This window comes from Symphalangus syndactylus, chromosome 10 (assembly GCF_028878055.3).
Source record: "Symphalangus syndactylus isolate Jambi chromosome 10, NHGRI_mSymSyn1-v2.1_pri, whole genome shotgun sequence".
In the NCBI taxonomy this organism is placed as follows: domain Eukaryota; kingdom Metazoa; phylum Chordata; class Mammalia; order Primates; family Hylobatidae; genus Symphalangus; species Symphalangus syndactylus.
Window position 1 is genome coordinate 107918787 of NC_072432.2, and position 25122 is coordinate 107943908.

The 25122-nt window shown below is 40.9% G+C and overlaps 1 protein-coding gene across 1 annotated transcript in view; it reads right to left on the reverse strand.

Annotated features, from left to right (window-relative positions):
* Window positions 1-309: 309 nt before the first annotated feature.
* Window positions 310-25122, reverse strand: part of COL6A6 (collagen type VI alpha 6 chain) — a 115094-nt gene continuing 90281 nt past the window's right edge. The window contains exons 33-36 of the mRNA XM_055295462.2: window positions 17228-17324; window positions 13512-14183; window positions 10733-10826; window positions 310-610 (exon numbers count right to left, since the gene is read on the reverse strand). Of these exons, the coding sequence (XP_055151437.2) occupies window positions 415-610; window positions 10733-10826; window positions 13512-14183; window positions 17228-17324 (1059 nt within the window). The 3' untranslated portion in view covers window positions 310-414. The remainder of the gene's footprint in view (window positions 611-10732; window positions 10827-13511; window positions 14184-17227; window positions 17325-25122) is intronic.

Genomic DNA, 25122 nt, shown 5'->3' on the forward strand with positions numbered 1-25122 from the left:
AATAACTTTGATTAAAAAGATGAGCATTAGACATTACTAAATTAAGAAAGGAGGATGGGTTTGCAGAAAATGAACTGGACAGAGATAAAAGGATTAACATTGACCCATGTACACCTATGCATCATCATATAAATTTTACCTTCAAATTATATCTCCGTTAAACTTTTCAAAACACTTCTTTCATTCTTCTGTCTTCTAATGAAACAGTTCTTGGACATATCAGTCGTAGAGTGCTAGAATTGTCAGGAGTGGTCAAATAAATGAACAAGATATATCTTAATACCAATGAATGCAGGGGGTCAAGTCACCTGATAACCTACAAACTGTTGCTTGAGTTCTGGCAGCAGATTTAGTTACTATTTAAGTCCAGAGTCTTACCATGCTTCCTAAGGCTAAGTTGTTCAAGCATTTTTTTTAATCATGTCGTTTGGGAGCACTTTCTATCCTTCTTCCGTTCTTAAAGGTATGGGAGGTGCTTCTGGTAAAATTTTGAATAGCATCATCTCTGCCACTTCTTGCTACTCTTGAAAGGTATTTTTTGTCTTGAAAAAATTTTGCCTTCTGTAATACATCTTCTTTGAGGGTAGCTTTAAGTGGTCCAGGAACAAAGCTATACAACAAAAGAGAACATCATAGAAGATAAGTGCCATTTCAGCTTTAATAGACTACATATTAATCTGTCTTACTAAATTAATTGTTTCACCCATTTTCCTTGTTGCAGCCTTCCTCCAGGGTAATTTTAAAATTAAACTGGGTACTTACACTGGCTCATATATCAGAAGCTGACAAATGATTCATCTCATCAAAGTATGCGAAAGTATTATTTCAGCAGCAAAGTTTCTTCATGGAATATGTACCACACAGTTCTACCTATGGTTGGTCCTTCTGATTATTTAGATTTGGGTTCAAATGGTACCTCATCACAGACCACCATATCTATAGTTTTCCCAGATCCACTCCTACTTCTAGTCCCTCAGCACATCATGCTATTTTCTTTATAACACTTGGCACTATCTGAGCTTTATTTACCTGTAAACTTCTTTATGATCTGTTCCTCACTTTTCCACCCAACCAGACAGAAGGTTCATGAGATCTTGTCTGTTCACTATAGTAATCCCAGGAACCTAAAAGTGCTTAACACATAGCAGTCACTCAGTAAGTATTTGTCTAATGAAAGCATGAATGTATGCCATGTATTCCCTTATTTCATCTCTTCCTTTCTTCCATAGGTCCATCCATCCATATGTTTACTATCTGCTTAATAGAAGGCATGGTGTTAGTACAATGGGGGACATAGAAATAGAGCCCAGTCTGACAGGCACAGCAAGAGCCTGGCTGGGAGTCACGAGGAACCCAACAGTAAAGAGGAGCTGGAGTCAGACTCTGGAAGGGCTTGCAGGACAGGTTGAGAAATCAGGGAATCATGGAAGCCAAGTGCTAAGTAGAACTTAGAGCCTGTCTGAAAAAACCTCTGCTGACAGAAGTGTCCTAGAATCTGTACTGCCTATATGGCAGCCATGAGCCACATGTGGCTTTTGAGCACTTGAAATGTAGTGTGACTGAGGAACTGAAATTTAATTTTAATTAACCACATATAGCTGGTGGCTACTGTATTGGCCAGTACAAAAAGGGAGCTGTTTCAATCCTATTTTACAGGGACGTTGTGGAAAGAGTTCTGGGTTCAAACACGTTCTTACATTTTTATATTCTAGCCCCTAGCTGAGCAGCTTTGGGCAAATCATTTAACTAGAGTGACCCTTGTTTCGTCAGGTGTAAAATGGGAATGAAAAATAACTTCTGTTGTTGTGAGCAACAACTGAAGTCCCCTAGACTAGTTGTATGTATAATATATATTTATTTGAGACAGGGTCTCACTCTATCTCCCAGGCTGGAGTACAATGTTGCCATCACAGCTCACTGCAGCCCAGATCTCCTGGGCTCAAGTGATGTTCCTGCCTCAGCCTCCCGATTGGTTGGGACTACAGGTATGTGCCTCCACACCTGGCTAATTGTTTTATTTTTGGAGAGCTGAGGTCTCACTGTGTTGCCCAGGCTGGTCTTGAACTCCTGGGGTCAAGCAGTCTTCCTGCCTTGGCCTCCCAAAGTGCTGGGATTACAGGAGTGAGCCACCCATGCGCCATCCCAGCATTTCCTTATTATCTTGCAGAGTGAACATTATGAACTCAAATTCCCCAAAGTGACAATCGTATACATAGAACATGGCTCCACTGATCATGGGAAGGGCATTCTTTTGGGTCTGAAGCACGCTGTTTTCATGGTCTTATCTTTACTAGACTCTTCCCCAGCCCCTTCACGCTGCCTCCTCCTGCCCCGCACCTCTCCCCACCTCCCTGCCTTTTCCATTAGGTCCTTTGTTTTCTTTTATGGGAGGTTTAGTTATTGTTATCTTTCTCCCCATGTTTGTTAAAAAAAATTGTTAAATTAGTAAGTGCTTGTATAGCATGATATTGCTATCTTTTTTCCCCTCTCAAATATTTTTATTCTCAAAAGGTTGAACACTAATACCATATCTTTGAATTTCCATTTTTCACTATGTTATATGTAGGAGTTTGTACTTGGGTTTTTTGTTTTTGTTTTTGTTTGTTTTTTTTTTTTTTGAGATGGAGTCTCGCTCTGTCACCCAGGCTGGAGTGCAGTGGCGCGATCTCGGCTCACTGCAAGCTCCGCCTCTCAGGTTCAAGCAATTCTTCTACATCAGCCTCCGAGTAGCTGGGATTACAGGTGCCCACCACCACACCCAACTAATTTTTTTTTTTTTTTTTTTTTTGAGACGGAGTCTCGCTTTGTTGCCAGGCTGGAGGTGCAGTGGCACGATCCCGGCTCACCGCAATCTTTGCCTCCCAGGTTCAAGCGATTCTCCTGCCTCAGCCTCCCGAGTAGCTGGGACTACAGGTGTGTGCCACCACGCCCAGCTAATTTTTGCATTTTTAGTAGGGATGGAGTTTCACCATGTTGGCCAGGATGGTTTCAATCTCTTGACCTCCTGATCTGCCTGACTCGGCCTCCTAAAGTGCTGGGATTACAGGCGTGAGCCACCACACCTGGCAATAATCACTTAATAAAAATCATTTGGGCCGGGCGCGGTGGCTCACGCCTGTATTCCCAGCACTTTGGGAGGCTGAGGCAGTTGGATCACTTGAGATCAGGAGTTCGAGACCAGCCTGGCCAACATGGTAAAACCCGTCTCTGTTAAAAATACAAAAATTAGCCGGGTGTCATCAGGTACACATTTGTAATCCCAGCTACTCAGGAGGTTGAGGCAGGAGAATCACTTGAACCCGGGCGGCAGAGGTTGCAGTGAGCTGAGATCACGCCACTGCACTCCAGCCTGGGTGACAGAGCAAGACTCCGTCTCCAAAAAAAACAAACAAAAAAAATTTGATTACTCAATTTGAGAATTATAAGACTTTGTTTCTCTTTATCCTACTGTATATTGTTCAAATAATTCTTTGCTGATTGGTAACTCCAATAGGTTGTCAAGACAAAGAATGAAATCATCTATTTTGCAACTTCTGCTCAGCTCCAGTAAAGTTTGTGGAAAGATGGATGTGACAAATTCTAGATAAGGTTAGGTGGGACTAATTGTAGTTCTCTGTGTAGATTCCTCCATCTATGCAGATATTCAAGAGTCAGCCATGCTGCATCTATTAGTTGACTGGATGCACTGAAATAGAAAATGCAGACAAGATTGCTTCTATTTCCAGAATTCTTTTACATTTGGTGTGCCCAGAAAACGTACGTTGAAAAGCGGAATTATAACAGATGCATTATTCAAATGGCAATAGTGATTGTGTCCATTTTTACAATTCAGTTTTTCTGGCTCTGGCCTGTCACTGCTTTAAAGTCTGGCACAGGTTCTTCCCTGGCTGGATGAAGCAATAAACAGGTGGCATTCTGCCTTTATTGTTTCTGAGTAGATCTAAGTGCTTATATAAAGAGGGTGCCCTGCTCTCTCACCCTCATGGGCCATCTGTCTCCTTGGTAGCTTGTGGTTTGATTCAGCTCCTTTTCTGTCTGATAAGCACCAGCTTCTACATGTATTTCTCATAATCTCACAGAATGACCTCATTCCTATGCAAGTCATTCTAAGGACCTGATGAGTCATCTTTATATCCAGACCTCGTCCCTGGCAGGTATTCTCATCTCCCTCAATCCTGTGTGTTCAATTCTGCCTCACCTCTCTTGAATGGCTCAGGTAAGGAGTTTCAGAAGCAGCTGTGTGGCTCATAACTTTTGATTAGAGTCTTTGGTCACTTAGAGAAGGCCTGGCGAATGCACAGACAGTGGTATGGATTTCATGTCTCAATTCCTTGATGCCCCAGCCATTTGCTGACATTTCACCATTTCAAATGCATAGGAGAAGCTGAGCATCCAGTGAATCTGGGGCAGTGTGGCAAAAGAAGAAGAAACTTCCTGTCCAAAAGCACTATGGATCCCCTCTTCCCACTCATATTTCTGTGCAAACGTAAAGCATGGTCGGAGTGGTTTTCAAAAATGCCTTTTAATTGCATAGGTTGGCTCCCACATGTGTCCTTGTAGCAGTCATGGCTGGCTACATATGTGGAGAGCTGACAGCAAAATGCAAATTCAGGCCCTTAAGTCTAAAAGCAGGGAAAAAAGCTTTCTTCCTTCTGCGATCTCTCCATCTACCATGGAGGTTTCTATTTGTCATTCAATAAGCTTTCCCCATCCCCTTTACTTGGTGTGTGGCCAGCTGTTGAGTTCCTTTTCTCAACAGCCAGAAGTCGAGCCAGGCATCTCCCCCATTCCCTTGGCTGGCCATCCTAACTTACAGCAGAGGGGTGATCCTGTAGAGCAAGGGTGTCCAGTCTCTTGACTTCCCTGGGCGACACTGGAAGAATTGTCTTGGGCCACACATAAAATATACGAACGCTAACGATAGCTGATGAGCTTAAAAAAAAAATCACACAAAAATCTCATGTTTTAAGAAAGTTTGCAAATTTGTGTTGGGCCACATGCAAAGCTGTCCTGAGCCTCATGCAGCCTGTGGGCCACAGATTGGACAAACTTGCTCTAGAGTGTTGCAGCCTCTTTGCTGGGACATGCTGGGTGCCTAGATGTAGGTGGGCAAAAGACAAATGCAGCGTGGCACTGCCAGCTTGGGTGGATGGCCACTGCCTTCCCTGTCCCAAGACTGTGGGAGCATAACTGACCCTAAGCCTCCCAGTCTAGGGTAGGGTGAGGTGGGGGAACCCCAGGGAGCTGGGAGGTACACAGTGGTCTGTGAGAACCAGTCCTGGGGAAGTGGAGGGAGGTTGACTGGCAAGTGAACCAAGTCTCTAGGTTCCAACTCCCCCAACACGTGCTTTATTATCCCATTGGACTTCACTGTAAAACTCAAATTCAAAAATAACATTAATAGTGACTGTAGAGCACTAAACCCCAAGTGCTGTGCCTACTGAGCACCCAGGCCTTGTGCAAGCTAACCAGCTTGTAGCACTTAGCCTGACTCAGTGAAAACACTGCTTTAACACCAGCTTTAATGTACCCTCCATGCCAAAGATGCTGTCCTCGGCAAGAGTCACATGCACAGCATCTTGTCTATGTCCCTTTTCCAAGCTGCCAGACACCTGCAGCAGGGGGAGCCCTGCTCTCCTTCAACTTACTTCACAGGCCTGTTTTAGGCTTGACTTCAGGAATTATTTGCTGCTGGACAGCTCACCTGTCAAGGTAAGCAAGAGATTCCAGGTGGAGGCTTCTCAGAGGTGACAGAGCTGGGGCTTCTGCATTAGGAGTGCCTCCCTGGCCTTGATCACCATGCAGAAATGCACACATCACACAATAAAAGTAGGCACATCACCAAAGGTATTTGCCTAAGTGTGGGTTCCAGGTGCTGGTGCACATTTGATTGTGGTGGGTGGCTGGGTAATGTACATGTGTGTTTGTACAGAATAATTTACCACAGAAATAAAGACACTCCCATTTGATTTCACTTATTTCTAATTTTTAAAAAGTAATATTCATACGTGCTAAAGATACAATATATGTGCACATTCTTAAGTTTTGAAAGAACTGATTTTTGCCTTTGTTGATACTATCTTAATTTTTTAAAAATATTAAGTTCTACTCATTCATTTCTTTGGACATAGTCTGTTTTTTCAAATATATAACATCTTCAGATCAGTGCTTAGCTCATTAGCTTCTTGAATTTAAATAACTTTTCTCACATGAAAATTAAGATAAAATTTCCTAAATCATGACTTTTGGTGCATCCTACAAGTTTTGACATATAGCATTTTGATTGTTATACAGTTCTAAGTATTTTTAAGTTTTCTCTATAATTTTTGTCCCATTATTTATTTATTCCCTTTAAAATGTATAGGTTTTTAAAATATTTTATTTTTATTTATATATATATTTTTGAGACAGTCTCACTCTGTTGCCCAGGCTGGAGTGCAGTGGCATGATCTTGACTCCCTGCAACCTCTGCCTCCTGAGTTGGAGTAATCCTCCTGCCTCTGCCTCCCAAGTAGCTGGGGTTACAGGTGTGTGCCATCATGCCCAGCTAATTTTTGTATTTTTAGTAGAGATGGGGTTTTGCCATGTTGGCCAGGCTGGCCTTGAACTCCTGACCTCAGGTGATTCACCCACCTCAGCCTCCCAGAGTGCTGGGATTAGAGGTGTGAGCCACCGTACCCAGCCTAAAATATTATTAATTTCTAACTTAATTGCATTGCGGTAAGACAATGTGGATTGTATGACACCAGTTCTCAGAGATTTGTTGACACTTGCTTTATAAGTTAGAAGTTGCACAAGGAGCACTTGTAAACACTCCATCTTGATTTAACAGTTGTTAATATTCCATATGTTCTTCAGAAGAATGTCTAATTTTTCTGTTCAGGGTTCTTCATGTATCTATGAAATCATTTGTTACTTATGTTTACATCTTTTATATCGTTACTAATTTTTGTCTGCTTGACCTATCAATATTCAAACTAGTATACTGAAATCTCTAATTTTGATGGTTCAATGACAATTTCTCCTTGTGGTTTTTCAGTTTCTCTTTTGTATATTTTAAGATTTTATGACCCTCATCAATTTAAAAGTTTTATCTTCCTCATAAATTGAACACTTTGTCATCATGTAGTCGTCCTCTTTATTCTACAAAATGGTTTTATTTAAAAGTATATATTATCTGATATAAATATAACTATTCTACATTTATTTTTGATATATTTGCCTGGTATGTTTTTTCCATCATTTTACTTTCTGCCTCTCCATTTCCTTATATTGTGGATGTGTGTCTTGAAAGCAGTTGAAGCTGGATTTTATTTTATTTTTTTGAGATGGAGTTTTGCTCTTGTCCCCAAGGCTGGAGTGCAATGGTGTGATCTTGGCTCACTGCAACCCCTGTCCCCTGGGTTCAAGCGATTCTCCTGCCTCAGCCTCCCGAGTAGCTGGGATTACAGATGCCCCCCACCACGCCTGGCTAATTTCTTGTATTTTTGGTAGAGATGAGGCTTCACCATGTTGGCCAGGCTGGTCTCGAACTCCTGACCTCAGGTGATCCACCTGCCTTGGCCTCCCAAAGTGCTGGGATTATAGGCATGAGCCACTGCACCCAGCCGAAGCTGCATTTTATTTTGTTTTCAAAATCAAATCCATCAATCTCTGATTGTAACTGGCATGTTTAATCTATGTTTTTTTTGTGTGATTACTCATATATTTAAATTGACTAGATTCTGCTGTCTTTGTGCCTTCTACTTGTCTTTTTTTTTTTTTTTTTTTTGGCCTTTTTAAAGAAACTTCCTTGGCTTTTTATTTTTTAAAAATATTTATTACATTGTTGTTTTTTATCCTGTTTTCCCTCACTAGATTTTTGGTAGTTAGCTAATTTCTATTTTTCTTTTTCATGTGTGCCCTTAAAATTTGTTACGCATTTTTTAAGCATCTCAGGTTTTTCAATAGCCTAAGCCCTGGCCCAAATGATACAAGCTCCTAGAATCTTTTAACTCCATTTATCTCCCTGTGACTTACATTATTATTACCCTTTTTTTAGTAACACCTTTCTTTCCTTAAAGTCCAAGCCTTCATTTTTTAATAATACATTATTTTTGTTTGATGTCTCTTCTCATATTTAAATAAATCAAAAATATTCATTAATATTTATAGTCTTAGAACTTTTTCTGTTAAAACCACCAGGTGAAATGTTTTATTTTCATAGCTTTGTTAACAAGTACAGCTTTTTTGTAATCCCACAAGTTAGATATATTACTTAAAAATACATTTGTTTAGGCCAGGTGCGGTGGCTCACGCCTGTAATCCTAGCACTTTGGGAGGCTGAGGCGGGTGGATCACCTGAGGCCAGGAGTTCGAGACTAGCCTGGCCAACATGGTGAAACCCCATCTATCCTAAAAAATACAAAAAATTAGCCAGGCGTGGTGGTGCACACCTGTAATCCCAGCTGCTTGGGAGGCTGAGGCAGGAGAATTGCTTGAACCTGGGAGGTGGAAGTTGCAATGAGCTGAGATTGTGCCACTGCACGCCAGCCTGGGCGACAGAGTGAAACTCTGTCTCACAAACAAGAAAAACATTTGTTTAGATTTAACTAAATACTGACAAACTTTATCACTTACTATTGCCTCTTGCATCTCATTCCCTTCTTCTGTGGTTATTTTTTATTTTTCTTGAAGTACATACTGTAGAAGTTTCTTTAGTAAAGACTTTTTTGTAGTAAACTATTGTTTAAGTCCAAATTGTCTTAAGACAGTTTTTCTAAGTTGATAGAATTTTCTTCCACTAAAGTTATTCAATAGTTTTGTGGTTTCCACTGTTAGAATTGATAAATCACCTACCAGCCTAATTATAATTTATTTGTAGATGATCTGCCCTTTCTTTTTGGCTGCTTTTAAGTTTTGTCTTGGTGTCCTGCATTTCCCCATACTATGTCCAACTGTTGCTTTCTGTTTAGCTTGCCTGTTATATCTTTTTTCTTCATCTGTGAATTCATGTCATTCATAAGTTCTAGAAAATGATAATCTCTTTATGTCTTTGAATATTGGCTCTCATTATTTCTATTTTATCTTTCTAGAATTCCAATTAGATATAGGTTAGATCTTCCCATTTCATTTTGTCTCTAAAATTCTCAATCATCTCTGCATTCTATTTCAGCATTTTCTATAGTTCATTATGTTTCTCTTCAGACACATTTATTACTGTTTACTCTTTCACTAAGTTTTACAAGTTTTAATTGTGAAATTCACAGAAAATTAGAATGAACAGAATCATAAATAACCTGTATATCTTTCACCTATATTATCCAACTGTTACTGTCTTGCCATTCTTTATATGTATATATGTATATAATGTACACATATATTCATTCACACACATACCCTATCCTACTTCCCTTTAGGAAAACCATCTGAAGGTAGGCTGCAGCCATCACACATGTTACTCTTAAGTACTTCAGCATACCTATCTCAACAAAGACATTCTCTTATAAAAACATGATACTACTACCACATACAAGGATACTGACATTAATTCAGTAATATCATCCAACATATTGTTCATACTCAAATTTTCCCTCTTGTTCCCCAAATATCATTTATATTAGCTTTTTTCCAATCTTGGATCGAATTAAGTTTCACAGAATTACATTTGGCCATTTTGTCTCATTTGTCTCCCATTCTAGAACAGTACCCCACGTCCCTCTATTCTTCATGATATGAATCCTATAAACAGTGTTGGCAAGGTGTTCTGAAAAACATTCTAGATTCTGGAATTGTCCAATGGTTTCCTCATTATTAGACTTGGATTAAACATCCTATCTGAGGTCCACCAAGACGCTCATTTAGGTGACGTTACGCACCTCCCACTGCATCCCCTCAGGAGGCACATAACGCTAGATCTCACCATGTAAAGGCACATTTTCCTGTTTGTAATTAATAAGTAACATGTGAGTGGTTCTGGGAGACTGTTTAAACAGCCTGTTCCCCCAACAACCTGTCACGCAATGGTTTTGGCACCCTGTAATGATCAGTTATTATATTTGTTATTAACATTGTTATTACATTGTGAACCACAAACTGGTGATTTTCTAATTCTACCATTCCTTCTCCATTTATTAGCTAGCATTCTTGTATAAAGAAGAACCTTTTCTCTCTTCCTCCATTTTTGGAGGTGTCTATATAGACTTGCGGATTTTAAAAATTCAAAGTGTTATAATTCATTATCTTTATACTTTCTAACGTTCAACTTACTCAAAATTAGGCCAGTGGGAATCCCATCAAGATGACTCCTTTGTCCTTTTGAAAAGACATTGTTGGTTTTTAATTATTTTCTTGCTTTCTGGCATAACAAGTTTCTCCAGGCTAATATTGTACCTTCCCTGGGGCAATCTGGAATTAGGACTTTCTCTAAGAAACCCTGGTTCCTTTTAAAGGTATTTAGAAACCACAGTGTGGTTATCAGGCATGCTCATTGTCACTGGGGTGTCCCGTTCGGGTGTTTTATTTCAACACTTAGCTTTTCCATTAAAAAAAAAAAAAGCAATTTGTTTTTCAGATCAGCATGGTTATTTTAAAAAGTTATCTCTTGTTCCTTCGAATTATATTTTAATATCATGTAGCAATAGATTTTTGTCCAAATAAGATGAAGGAGGAAGAAAAGCAAGAAAAGGAGGAGGAAAATAGAAGAAAAGCAGGGGGCATTTTCATTTATCAAGTAACACCAAGCAGACAATACCTTCGGAACGGTCGTGAGGGCTGCTTTGGATCTACTGAGTTAAGTCTGTTGCACTTTATTTTTAAGTTTATTGGTGGATATTTGTTGATTGCACCTAGAAGAGAAAAGTCTGTGATAAGTCTTATATTCATGACTGTTAACATTACTGAAATCTGCTCTGTACACAAAGTACTACTTTACTGTTTTAAATAGCCATCAAGAAAAATACCAACTAAGGTGATCACATGAAATGAAAGCAGATTTCTCAGGGGAATCTTTAAAACTGACTTTAGAAAACACATCCCTTCTGAATTTATAGGTGAATTCAACTGACTTTTCAGTAAGATCCTCTTAGCTGCTAAAGCAGGTCAACCATTAGAGGAGATACCATGAGCCCGTCCTAATGGTCTGGCTTTTAATTGATATAAACTAACAAGAGTAGTTATTTATTTGCTTCTTTGAAATATCAAAATGCAAAGGGAAAAAGACATTTTCTTTATGATCTTTGAATCACTAGCAACAGCAACAATAGCACTAACATCTTGGGTTCAGTTCATTAGTGGCTCATTTCATTTGGAAGTGTATTAATTTTTCATAACAATGAAGCATGCCTCTTTTTATACCATGTAAAGATTTAAAAGCCATTTTTGATGGGAATTCTTAAAAATGTATCATATATTTCTTTGAAGCAGTAAATCAAATCGATTTGCCAAACACAACTAGATCTCTTCCTGGTCACCCAGGGTCATCATAAGTAGCCAGTTTGTCCTGGACTGTGACCCAACACTGTCTCCAGAGCTGCTTTTATAGGTAAGACTGTGTGCTCTGGACTGAATGGCCTAAGACTGTGTGATGCTTCTGTTATTGTACACCTGATTTTTAATTTTTTTATCTGTGTTAAGTATCAGATGGTTTGTCAGCAGTTTTCTCTTAGAAAATGTGTTGATTTTGATGTGGACTGTGCTTGATAGTCAACTCTATTATAACAGTATATTTAAATAAGAGCCACAAAGCGAGGGAGCTAGACCAGAAGACCAGTCAGTAACCAAGACTGTTGTGGTCACTCCTTGATACCCAGCATCAGAACAGTGAGTGGCTCAGAGAAGTTCCCTAGTAAATATATGTTAATGTCGAATGCGTTAGTGCAAGTCTGTGAGCCTGCTATGGAATTAAGCATGTAGACTTGAACATGATTATGCAAAGTCTTTCTTGACTTGTACTTTTATAGTTACATTTTAAAGATTGAAGATTTATAGATCTAAGTTCTAGAAGAATGGTGTATAATTTCATCATGGTTATAGTTTTCCCAAAGCACTTTATGTATCTCTCATGTACCCTAAGTACTTTTTTCTTAAAACATCTTTTTACCTTTCCTCAGTTGGGGGGTGGGGTGGTGCCATTTATCTAATAATATAATTTGACTAATAACCCATGAAACACTACCAAGAATTTTGGGGGAGTGAGGAAGGAAATTCCATCATAAGACTTCTTCCAACTTCTTGCCTGATGAGAGTTTCTTTACAAGTTTATCAGTCTTTAGAGGTGTACTTTTTTTACCCTTACAAATGCCTTATGATTCCTTTCTTCAGAATGACCCCATCCCCATTTTTTTTCTTTTTTTCCTCAGCTCTTCTTTCTGGCTTCTATTCCAGAATACATCCACATAAATTTCATTCTGGGAGCTTATTGTTCCCATCCAAGTGTTTCTCAAACCATAATATACCTGTGAGTCATGTGGGGATCTTTATAATATGCAGATTCTGGTTCAGAATGACTGGGTTGGGTCCTAAGATTCTACATTTCTAACAAGCTCCCAAGTGACACTGGTACTACTGATCCTAGAGTCAGTTTGAATCGTAGGGGATATACTATCAGCCCCAACAACAATCTCCAAGGCTCTTTAGACCTCACCCTATACTGACTGATAAGTCTGTCTCTACAGCTTTAACTGGGCTTGCCACGTAATATCAGAGGCACATTTGAGACACAATCAGGACCTCAGTTGAGCCACACTGGGTACTCTTTTGCCTGTGTGTTCATTTTTCTGTATCTGGACTGCAAGGGATCATTTACCATGAAAACGTTTGCAAGTCCTACCACGTGCTTTTCACCCTTCAGAATCATATTAGTATACAGCTTCTTTTTATCCATCCTGTTGCATTCAAAATGGATTGCATATTTTCAAGGCAAACTTACTCCAAGAAATGCAGCCTATGTTTCTTTTTTATGGTCACCAGTTACACTAATTACTGGCATCATAAAAGAGCCATTAACAAGGCTAAGAAAGTTTTCCAAGGCTCTATTTTTCATTCTGACAGGTAAAATCGTATCTCCTAACACTTCAAACTCTGCCTCAGGAACTTGTGAAAGCAAAGCCAAGAACTGTTTAATTTTTCTTTGGCTTTTTTGGTGCCTTAACAGATGAAACTTTACATCAAAGGGCAGTGTGCTAAGGTTACATGGCAAGGATTTCTACTTTGTAGCTAAAGTCCAGGCTGTGACTTCACACCCCCGGACTGCACGGCTCCATGAAGACAGATGTGTGAACAGCTGCTTATGATTGCTTCTCTATAGGAACCAGAGGCATAAAAAAAAAAAAATGAGCCACAAAACTAAATGTGTAGGAATCAGAGGTTTCCTCCCTTCTACCATCCGTCATTATATATTTTCCTTTCTGGCCCTGAAGTGCCCTTGCGGACAGACAAGAGGTTTCCAAGTATCCATGTTAGCTCATCAACCTTTTTTTAGTAATACCAAGTATATTCTTAAAGTGCAGAGAACAACAGATTTTATGACTTACGCCTGATTGAGTTGATAAAGGACTTCACAAACTTCACACCATAACTGTGGTCAGGTTTATGAATTCGGCCAAGCTGGACCAGGTGGTGATCCAAAGGGTGGCTGGCGAGATCCTCCAGTTCCTTGTCATCCCAGTTAGGGCCAAGGGAAAACACAAATAGGGCATATCCCTGACATTTGGCTCGCAAGGATTCCTTCTTTAAGATTTCCCCATCTAAGTGGCTGGTTTCCCCAGCAGATATCACAAATATGACTTTGTTTCTTCTCAGATTGGGTGTACTTAAAAATACATTGTCCAGAGTCCACTGTAAGGCATGACCAATAAAAGCATCTCCATTTAGTTGTTTAACTGACTCGTGCACATGCCTCTTCATGAGGCGCTTACTTCTGTAGGTGGTAAGATTGAACTCAGCTCTAACTGGACTCTTCTGAGTGTTGGGTAGGAAGTCGGGGGGAGCATGGCTCAATAGGGCCACCCGGTCTCCAGTGACAGAAGTCTCCGGCTCTGGGGTGATTTCAAAGTGATCTAATAGTGCTCCAAGGAAGGCTCTTATGTCTTCAAATTCAGCACTTCCCACGTTCCGGGAGCCATCCAGAAGGAAAGCAGCATCCATGTAAGACTGCACAGGGGGTGGTCTGGCTTGGTCACAAGAAGCATCTGGCCTGCATACATCTGTGAACCAAAAGTCACTCTGGGTTACTAAGTAGAAATAGAAGAGGGAAGATAGCATGTCAAATATTTTGACATTTAGAAACTGCATAGTCTTTGATGTTAAAATAGTGACTAAATACTTTAATAGTAACAGGAAGATTTCCTAGTACATGGTTTGCATCTGTCTCCCAAAAGTACAGATTTTATACCCAACTTGTGTCTTGGACTCCATTTACTAATGCTATCAGACTTTTAAAGATTAGGCTGTTTTCAATAGAAGTTTAATCTTGGCTGTGTCTCAAGTTTATGTCATTTGAAGTGGACAATTTGCCTCATGCATGCAAGGGTATACTGTATCACAACATAACAGTGACTGATCCCTCTAGATTGACAATATTATTGCTATGCTTGTATTGTTCTACTATGAAGAAGTGCTTACAAAGTAAGCATGCCTCATGCATGCAAGGGTATACTGTATCACAACATAACAGTGACTGATCCCTCTAGATTGACAATATTATTGCTATGCTTGTATTGTTCTACTATGAAGAAGTGCTTACAAAGTGAACAAAGTAATGTATCTTTTATTTCAATTTAAATAAGTTTATAACTCAATGTCTACCTATGAGTGATCCTTAAGGACAAAGCTCATCTTTGCATTTCCATAGTGCTCATTAGTTGAAAACTGAATACATGTTTGTTAAATGAATATTGGATATTAATGGACTTTCCTAAATGAGGTCATTTTATAAATATGCTTATCTCATTTAATAAAAGAACTCATAGTAATTCCTTTTATTACTCTGTAAAAACAGAGGGGATTTTATTGAATATGACAATGAATATTCAGAGGAATAAAAAAATGGAAATGGAAGGTTCTTAAAGGTCATTTAATCTTGTAATTTTACAGAAGAGACTGTGGCCAGGATAGTAAAATAATTTTGCCAAAGGACACACCAGTATTTCTAGAAGTTTCTATATAAGAAGTCAGCATTTTATTGTTAGAGATGAGAAGTTTCTATATAGGAAGTCAGCATTTTATTGTTAGAGACTATGCAGGTGGTATAGTAGTGGGGAGGCCCCTTGGCCTGAGAGCTGAGATGCTTGGGTTCTGGTCTCGTTTCAGTAACAAGCTGTGTGCCCCTAGCCAAGTCACCACTGGGCCTCAGTTCAGCATAGTTCTGCAAAATTAGGTGATAGGACCAGACTCACCTACAGACCCCTTTCAGGGCTGACATTTTGTAATCCTAGGTTTTCAATAATAGTTGATGGCTGAGGATGAAAATAGCGTCTTTAATAACCAAAGATAAGAAAGAAAAATGGAGTAACATGAGTATGGACAGCTGGTACTAGATATATAGGCATGGGCCACAAATTAAAACTTAGATGAAAGATTAAAAACCAGAGTGCTGATCCTAGGGGATGTAACAAAATTCTCACTACCATCTTGTTCATGGACTCAATAAAGATGTAACTTTGGATAAGTTATGGTTCCCTTACTGAAATTTACTAAAATTTTGTGGTCCTGTATAATGGTCAGATGATAGAACAGTCACCTGTGTGCAAAGCAGTTTCTAAAATCAGGGACAGCAGGCTGCCCATTTGCTCAGTTTTGTAGGATTTTTAATTGCAGGAAACAACAGCCAAAATCTCTTTTATTATATGCCTAAGAGACAAAACAAGGGTTTAAGCCAAGAAATGAAGCCAAAATCTATCCCCAGTCACACATGTGCAACTTCTGACTATGCAACATACCATCACACTGTTATAACTGACATGTTTGAAAAAGCAACTGAGAATACATGGGGTGGAATGTATCACCCCACAGTATGTAAAGCACTTTAACTGTTTTGAGTAAGATTGCCAGCGCCTAAACCAATTCTGTGCAGTCAAGAGAAAGAGAGGGAAAGAGGGAAATTTGATAGAGGGGAGCAGAGGGAAGACAGAATGAAGAGGGGTTATTAGAAGACCAGAAATCCTACTTCTCCCTCAGAATTACTACCTTCCTCGTTTAGGTCATTTATATGGCAGGCACTTGCATCTCACTGATATATGTGAAAGAGAAAAATCAGGCATTTTCTACAGGCTCAAATGGAGAGGTTTAGGGAGCAGAAGAATGAGACCTGTTTTTCATAAACTGCAGATGGTTTAGAGTCAGCCTTCCTGGGTTTGATATGGCTGTGAAGCCCTGAGCAAATTATTATCTCTAAGCTTTATTTTCCTCATCTGTAAAATGGAACTAATAGTAGTTCAAATGTTTTAGGGTGATTTTAAAGACTGAATTACATAATTCCTTTAAAGTTATTAAAACAGTGCTTGGAACATAAGCACAATAGTTTAAGTATTAACTGTCATTATCACCATCATTGATATTACATGAATTAGAACAGTGCATGGCCTATAGAAAATGCTTTATATCTCTTAGCTATTACAGCCACCAATGATTCCAGTGGCTTCCACTGTCTTTGTAATTATTAGAACACTCAAATGGAAGATTAGAGTCCAGTTTTCTAGTTAGACCTATACATTATGTATAAAACACTACAAATAAATCAACACTGTAAATCTTTCTGATGCTTAATATTTGGGAGTCTGTGAAGCCTTTTTTCAATGAGAAGTGTATGAATTTCTGCTATTTTCCACTTTGACTATGCTAAAAAATATTCCCAAGCAGGTAGGAGGGTGCTGAATTGCTTTCAAGCATTTCTTTGTGGCTGTGAACATTTGAGATTTAGAAAACACATAAATATACTTTATAGCATAAAAACTTGGCAATGAAATAGGCTGAGGTTTTCTAAGAATCGTTACTGTTTCCTGTAAGCTGCACTATGTAGAAAGGCCTGGAATGCAACTCTTTTGCTGGGATATATAGGAAGAGATTATGTTTGCTGAGCTGAGAGGATTCATCTGTGGAAGATGAAGTGTGACAGGGTACGCCCAGAACCCCAGAGAGGTCCTCCCAAGGCCATGAGTATCCCTGCTGCCAAGTTCCAGTTGCCCATGCCAATGGTGACTCATCATGCTTAACAGGCCTGACCAAATTATCTTCTCTCTGTGGGTCTTACCATAGCAGAAAGTGCAGCGCTGGAGTCTCTCTAATGCTGGTATGTAGTCAGCCCCGGAGGGAACCACTATTACTTGAAATGTCCCAGTGTCGTCAATCTAAAAGCAGCAGAAGCAACAGAAAGAACTTAGTGGGTAGGGCTGCAAGAACCTCTTAGGACTACATAGAGAACTGACATCTGGAGAGAGTAACACTGCTCCTTCTAAGAAGGTATGGGGGAGGCACAGCATGTGAGCACGGCTAAGAGCTCTGCCTGGGTTTAAACCTTGACTCTCAATTTAACTATATGGCAAGTTATTTTCCATGTTTCTTCATCTGTAAAATAAGAGTACTACTACCTCCTAACAGGACTACTGTGAGCATTAAATGGGTTCATATTTGTAAAGCACTTACTGGCACAGACTGGGTACAGTGTGGGTGGTTAATGATCACAAAACATTTTCATATCTATTACTGCAGCAATACAGTGAGTTATTATGCTCATCATCCCCATTTTACAGATGGGGAAACTGAAGCTCAATGAAATGTTAAAAGGACCGATCAAAAGACACTGAAGCCATTTAAGAAAAGAGTATCAGAGACCTCCTCTCCCCCACCTGTCTTAGAGACCCATGTAAAATCACAGGATGCCCTTTATAAACTATCTTTAGGTTTCTACTATAAACTAGGCATTGAAGCTGTCAGATCTATGTCCATGCAGCTCTCTGAACAACTCCCAACCCTTTCCCAACTTGGCCCCATTGTTAGTAACCCACCTGGGGAGCTTGAGGGTAGAGAACAGGGGGAAGATAAGGAGGCTCTGAACAAGAATTATGAGCTTCGCTAATTGACCCAGAGATCATTGATAATTAAAGAAAAACTGTAGGCATGACCTGATCTAATGCCTAAGAGATGAGTCAGATGATATTTTAGTTTTTCCCTGTGATTCTCCTGTCCTAAGCTAATGACTACCCTCTTTCTCTGGGAAGATCCCCTGCCACCATAATTAATCCACAGAGGTAGAACTTCATCAGTTGTTTATATGGCGTAACTCTGTCTTCAACCAGAACTGACTGGACTAGATATGGTGTTAAAGTAAATTTGGCCTGAGGACATCTCTGTACTTTGAGTCCTCATGTAACCAACTGCAACCTGACTTAGTACGTACTAACTGAAAACCTATCTTAGGAGTTTTTTTTTTTTTTTTTTTTTTTTAAACAAATAGCCGAGTCTTAGCCAATCATAGCAGCTACGCTTCAGTTAGTCACAAGTGGCCAACTGATTAGACCATGTTCAAATGAGGCAAAGGCTGAACTGTCTCAGTCAAGCTGTTTCTGTAGTTCACTTCCATTTTCATCCATAAACACTGCCTGCCACATTGTGAAGAGGAGCTCTCTGAAACTCCTCTGGTTCTGAGGGCTGCTCGATTTGATGGCAGTGGTGACCCATCTAGAGTGGCCACTGCCATGATGCTGGCTGCAGTCAGGCCCACTAGGCTTGTCCCACTCATTCAGCCTGGCAGGCTGTGCTTGGCTCATGCTACCTGAGTGCAGTCGGGGCTGCGCACTCCATGGAGCCCTGGGAGCTGGGAACAGGTGGAAGCCCCACCCGCTTCTGAGTTGGCAGGGTGAGAGCCTCCTGCTCCTTGAATGCAGCTGCGGCCATCCAGCTGTGGCTCCAGACCCAGGCATCCCTGTGCTCTTGGGGGCTGGGAGTAGGCAGGGGCCCTGCCCTCCTGGGAGCAGTTGCAGCCGCCTGGCCGCGGCTGTGGGCCCAGGAATTTCTGCGCTCTTGGAGACCTGGGAAACCCCTTGCCCCTACCAGCTCAGAAGTGCCTGCTACAGCTACCTAGCCTCTCTCTGCTCTGGCACCTGCTCTGATCTTAGAGCAAAGTTGAGGCTGAGCCCAGGCACTGTTGCAACCCGGCCAGGTGTGCACACACCATGGGCAGTGCTGACATGCCAGCCTCGCTGCCTCAGCCCCCTCCCGAGTTTGGGTGCTAACAAGCACGAGAGGGAGTCCAAGGGGGGTGCTGAGGGCAGCTTGGTACTGGCCTGTAGGCACCCCTCAGTGCAAACAGCCTGGGCTCCAGTGGATGACAGAAGGAGGCAGACAGGCCTCTGTGTGGAAAGGGGTGGGTCCTCAGTGAAACCCCACCTTCAAGCCAGGGGGAACCGGAAGCCTGGGGGCTGGGCTGACCAAAATGGGAACTTACGGTGCTTTTTCCGGCCCGCCAGTGGCCTCCCATTAATCAATCAGCACACACTTCCTCCCCTCTGAAACCCTGGACTCAGACAGACTCAAGGCGGCCACCAGATGACCAGCTGCAGAGAGGAGCTACCCACACCCCAGGGCCTTCTCTCTGCTGAGAGCCAGACACTCATCAGGAGACCCTGCTTGCAGAGAAGCCATCCACTGCAGGTCTCCTCTGAGCTGTTCTGTCACTCATTAAAGCTCCTCTTCACCTTGTTCACCCTCCACTTGTCTGTGTACCTCATTCTTCCAGGATACAGGACAAGAACTCAGGACCCACTGAATGGTAGAGCTAAAAGAGCTGTAACACAAACAGGGCTGAAACATGCTCCTTTTTCACCACGTTGTGGGTAACAACAAGGTGAGGAGAGAGGAGAGAAGAGCTGCAGCCCTCTGGGAAGCCCAGACCTAGGAGCTCCTCAAGTCAGGGCTGTGATACCCTCTCTGGGGGTCTGCAGTTCCTGGCATCACCAAGCTTCCAGGTGCCACCATGTTCCCCAGTGCCAGCTGTGGAAGCTGCTTGGGGTACACCTGGTCCAGCCACAGCCTTGCAGGGAGCTGCCCACCTTGCCACCCCACAATCACTTGCCCACACACCCCTCGCTGCTCCACGCCTGTGAGATTCAGGCTGGTAGCATGAGCCAAGCACAGCCTGCCAGGCTGAATGGGTGGAACAAGCCTAGTGGGCCTGAGTAAAAACTTGGGCAAAGGCACCACTGGCCACAGAGGGTTCCAGCTGGCGGAGCAACACCCCAAGTATCCCATGACAGATTTACGAATGGCTCTTAGTGGAAATAAACTCTGCAAAATTTAACTTGCCTAAAGTTTTTAACCCTTTGGTATCACAAATGGGATCCAAAGTAGACTTCCAGTGACTCCCAGGCACACCAAGTGACCAGGTAAATATACCTGCCTGGTCCATTGTGCCCATTGATCTCTCACAGCAACTGGGATCATGGGTGAATTCTCTTTGATTCAAGCTCCACAAACTTGTGTTTTGAGCTCCTCAAGTTTATTTGAGTAATTTTTATATTGGCTGGGTCCAAGATCAGATTGGATCCTATAATTAATAGGATTGCATCCAATTAGAGGCCTCAGATGTCTGACTGGGTCAGGCAGAAGCTGGACTGGGTCCAGTAGGTTGGTAAGATTAAGGAAGAGAGAGAAGAGTGGGTTCATCTGGATTCAATGAGTCTTCTATCTTGGAACCTATTCTCTTCTAAAGAAATGGGTGAACCTTACCAAAAATAAGAGTTACAATGTCCACCGTGGGAAAGATTTAACCCAAACAAAATTGCTTATCTATGAGGCACTTTGGAGGGTAAAAAGGGGATCCTGGATACCTCAGGAACAATGGGCTGTATTACTCATTACTAGCCATTATTCTGGAGCTCGCAAGAAACATAACTTCCCCAATTTACTCCTACAGATAACATCACTATTGTAGAACCGAAGATTGGCCCTTTGAGATGTCTTCAGGTTGTTTCGCATTTCTGATAACTAATGGCTCCACCTGAACCCACTAACCACTCCTGTGGCCCCACCCAGAAGTGACTCACAGTGTATGAAGACAATTTTCCACACCCCTATGATTGCATTTCCAACCAATCTGCAGCAAGCGCCATTGCCTAACCACTCCCCTCTTCCCCCAAACTATCCTTGAAAAGCCCTAGCCTCCAAATTCTCAGGAAGACTGATTTGAGTAATAAAACCCTGGTCTCTTGTTCAGCTGGCTCTGCATTAATTAAGCTCTTTTCTCTACTGCAATTCCCCATCTTGCTAAGTCAGCTCTACGTGGGCAGTAGGCAAAATGAACCTACTGGAAGGTTACATGAGCACAGGGTAAAAGCAGAGGCTGCTTATCTGGACTCAGGACCAGAGGACACCTGGGCTCCAGATACTTATAAATTCTACTTAGGATATGTGTATATGGGTATACCTAAGCTAGCTTAAATTGGTTTTTGTGATCTGTAAACAAAATAGTCTTGACTATACACCAGGAGAGTTAGTCTGCATTATTAATAGCTATTAAGAGGTGTCTCTGTGCAATGTTTTAAGTGAATCATGCCTTCACTCCATCTGGATTGTGGTAAATGACTAGAAACCAAATCCAGTGTCAGTTCAGACAGCATAGCTCAGACTAGCTGGGAAGGGCCAAGAGCTTTCTTATTGCCAACTATCAGGATCCAGGGGAAAAAAAAAACACAATCACAGAACATTTGATCTAGAAGAAATCAGGAATCATGTCATCTATTGCAACCATTTAAAGATGAGCCAAGTGAGCCCCAGAAAGGGTGGATTATGGAAGTCTCCGATTTAAGTTTTCCTCTCCCCAAACAAGGGCTACCTTCCATCGTCTGTATTAGCTACCTTTATGATTAGAGTTTTTTTTATCAGTGGGTCTCTAACTTAATTTAGAGCAGTGTTTCCCAAGACATTGCCCAAACATTGCTGCCATTTGCTAACTAGTCTTGTATTCTACACGTTCTACATGTCTACAACGTGACCACTTCCATATTTCTGGTGTTGGTCCCTGCTGATAATTTAGGCTCACATTTAATCACGTATCAACACACTGGTGTCAACTTAGAGCAACATCAACCTTCTCATTGATTCTAGTGAGTTGTTTTATGGGGAGAGTCCACAGGGGGTCTACACTCTCACCCAATACCTCCCCACTTCCCCCAACCTTTTCCCCCTTGACCACGTAATCTTTCAGTCAATAAAGTCTGGAAGATGTAGTTTCAGAGTTCATTTATCCTACCACATATCACTGGAGTAAGTATAGTTAGCATATTACAGAAAAATTCCTTAAACTGAATGTGGGCTAGAGATTTAAAATAAAAGGGTCCTATTATTTATGTTTCTTATTGCTCACTTTCCCATGGATTCAAAGCAGCACCAGCTTGGATGAAAGCACAGCTATTACATTCACAGATGGGAGGTTTGGGCCATTTAGCAAATGGTTCTGAATGATACCCTACTCCTTCTTCTCTAAACATCATGGGGCATCTCTAAACATCTAAGAAAAAATACAATGAATATTATGAATAATTTTCTTCTAGATAATTATATATAAACAAATAAAAATTCTCTTCAAAATAAAAAAGTTGGGTGCCGAAATTCTTGTTTTCCATTAGAAGTCTCCCCCCATTTCAACTCTGTCTCCAGTCATGAGAATCATCTATAATGTCAAAGACTACACTTAATTTTCCTCTTACCTGCAATGCCATACAGCAGTGTAAAATAAAAAGCCAGGCTAGCTAAAAGACATATTTCTTATCAAAATATTGGAAAGGGAGATTCACCCTACATTAGAAGCCTCAATGTGCAGCAGGTAAAATTTTATCAGAAGAGGCAATTGCTAAACAAATCTAAAGGCAAATTCCTAGGGACAAAATAAGCAAACAGACAACATGTTTTTCCATTAAAAAATGGTCCTCCATTTGTGAAGGAAGGCACAGCTTGCCACTCAACTTCATACTATCATGAAAAACTTCCAAGACGGTGATCACAGTCCATTTGCTAAGAAACAGGGAAATCAGTACATGCTGTCAGAGCAGGTACTTCTGAGTCCCAACACACATGGCTGCACAGGTACCAAATTTCATGCTGGACTACTTAACTCCCAGATGGATCAAGATTTAGAAACGCCTTGGTAGGTATGAAACAAACTAGGGTTTTAAAATGTGGACCCACAATAAAAATGCATTGTATCATGAGACTTTCAAGTTCTGTTCTTAAAAAATAATGGACAACAGTTTAAATGTAGGTAAAGCACAATGGAAGAGAATGGCTAAAAGAAAGAAGGTGGCAAATAGAGGTAGTAATGTAATTTCTCTTCTGTAATGTCAGACATTGGGTTCTAACCAAGTTGCATATGTGGCTCTGTTTTGAGCCCTTCCAGACAACCCTGCTTGGTTTCATCTTCCAACGTCAGGGTGGGCCTTTTGGTTTTCCAGTTTGCTCCTGTATCCTCAGACCCTAGGACAGTACCTGGTGTATAAAATGAGGCACTCACTAAACATCTGTTGGATGAAACTTGGGAGCAATTCTGACTTCATCTCTAACTCCATAGCAAGTCTGAGTTCCTAAGCTTGTTATAAAGCAGTGTGGTCCTTGTTGTGTTTATCATCTCTGAATCTGACTTGCTGATATCTGAATAAGAAGAGGCACCTCTCCCACGAGAAACGCATCACTGGGGTTTCCTTTAACCAACCTACATCCCAGCATTAGGCATCTCACACATTATTAAACTTTTGTTCTTTCTATACCTGTTGCAAAGAACTGCTCTTCGTTGAGCTTTTTCATTCATTCAACATTTGTTAAATATCTGATATATGGCAGGGACCTATAACCTCGAAGATCAGCAGTTACTGTTCCTATCGCCACACATCATAAATTAGGACAAATAAATATTAATCAGATAATCACATATAAGTTGCAGTGTTGGGGGCCAATGCTGCTTACATTAATGGGGGTCATTATCAAGAATTTAAACCTTCATTGGTGCTCTTTTGAGATGAACTTCTTCAAAAAAGGAGTAAAGAGTTTCTAGAAGATTTGAGTAGAATCAAGGAACCAGATTCATCAATTTCTAGGTGAGACTGTGAACACTCAAAAATTTAAAACACAAAGTACATTTTCAGAAGTTAAATGTTGTGCACACATCTTTGAGTGGGTGAGCGGAATTGTGTCAGTTTAAGTTTATATCACAATTTGCATCTGGAGAGAAAGTTGTCTACTTTTATGACTAAATAAAACCAAGGGATGAGGGAATTACAAGGACTATGTAACCAAAATCACTTATAGAATTTTTTAGCTACTGCTACTTCTCATAGCAGCTCCATTTGCATAGCCATGCATAGCCACCCTTTTCTACTTTATTGCATTTCCCTATCTGAACCTGATCCATCAGCCTTTCATTTGCATAATTCTAAGGTTAGTTCAATGATGCTACTATTAATAATAGCAGTTTCGGCTCCTTTACAACCTAGATTTTATTATTATTAAGCAAATTTTTGTTCAGGATCAAGCAACTGAATGCTAATAAAGCAAAAGCTATCTTTTTTTTTTTTTTTTTTTTTTTTTTTTTTTTTGAGATGGAGTCTCACTCTGTCACCCAGGCTGGAGTGCAGTGGCATGATATCGGCTCACTGCAGCCTCTGCCTCCTGGCTTCAAGCGATTCTCTTGCCTCAGCCTCCTGAGTAGCTGGGATTACAGGCACATGCCACCGTGCCCGGCTAATTTTAGTATTTTTAGGAGGGACAGGGTTTTACCATGTTGGCCAGGATGGTCTCGATCTCTTGACCTCATGATCTGCCCGCCTCAACCTCCCAAAGTGCTGGGATTACAGGCATGAGCCACTGCGCCCAGCCAAAAGCTGTCATTCTTGATTGCTCACTATGTACTGGCACTAATGCAGTGTTGCATGAATTAATCTTCACACTAACTCTAGGAACCAGGTGCTTTCTGCTTTCCATATTTTACAGATGAGAAATATATTCCAACTCTGTATGCTTATTTCGACACTTTCACAGAAAATTTAAAGCAGTGGAAAGGGCCTCAAAAGGCCACTTTTAGCCTCTAATCTAGGAAAAATAGAAGTCACCCTCCACAGATGAGTGACCGCCCTTATAAAAGACCTGCAGAAAAAAGGTAAC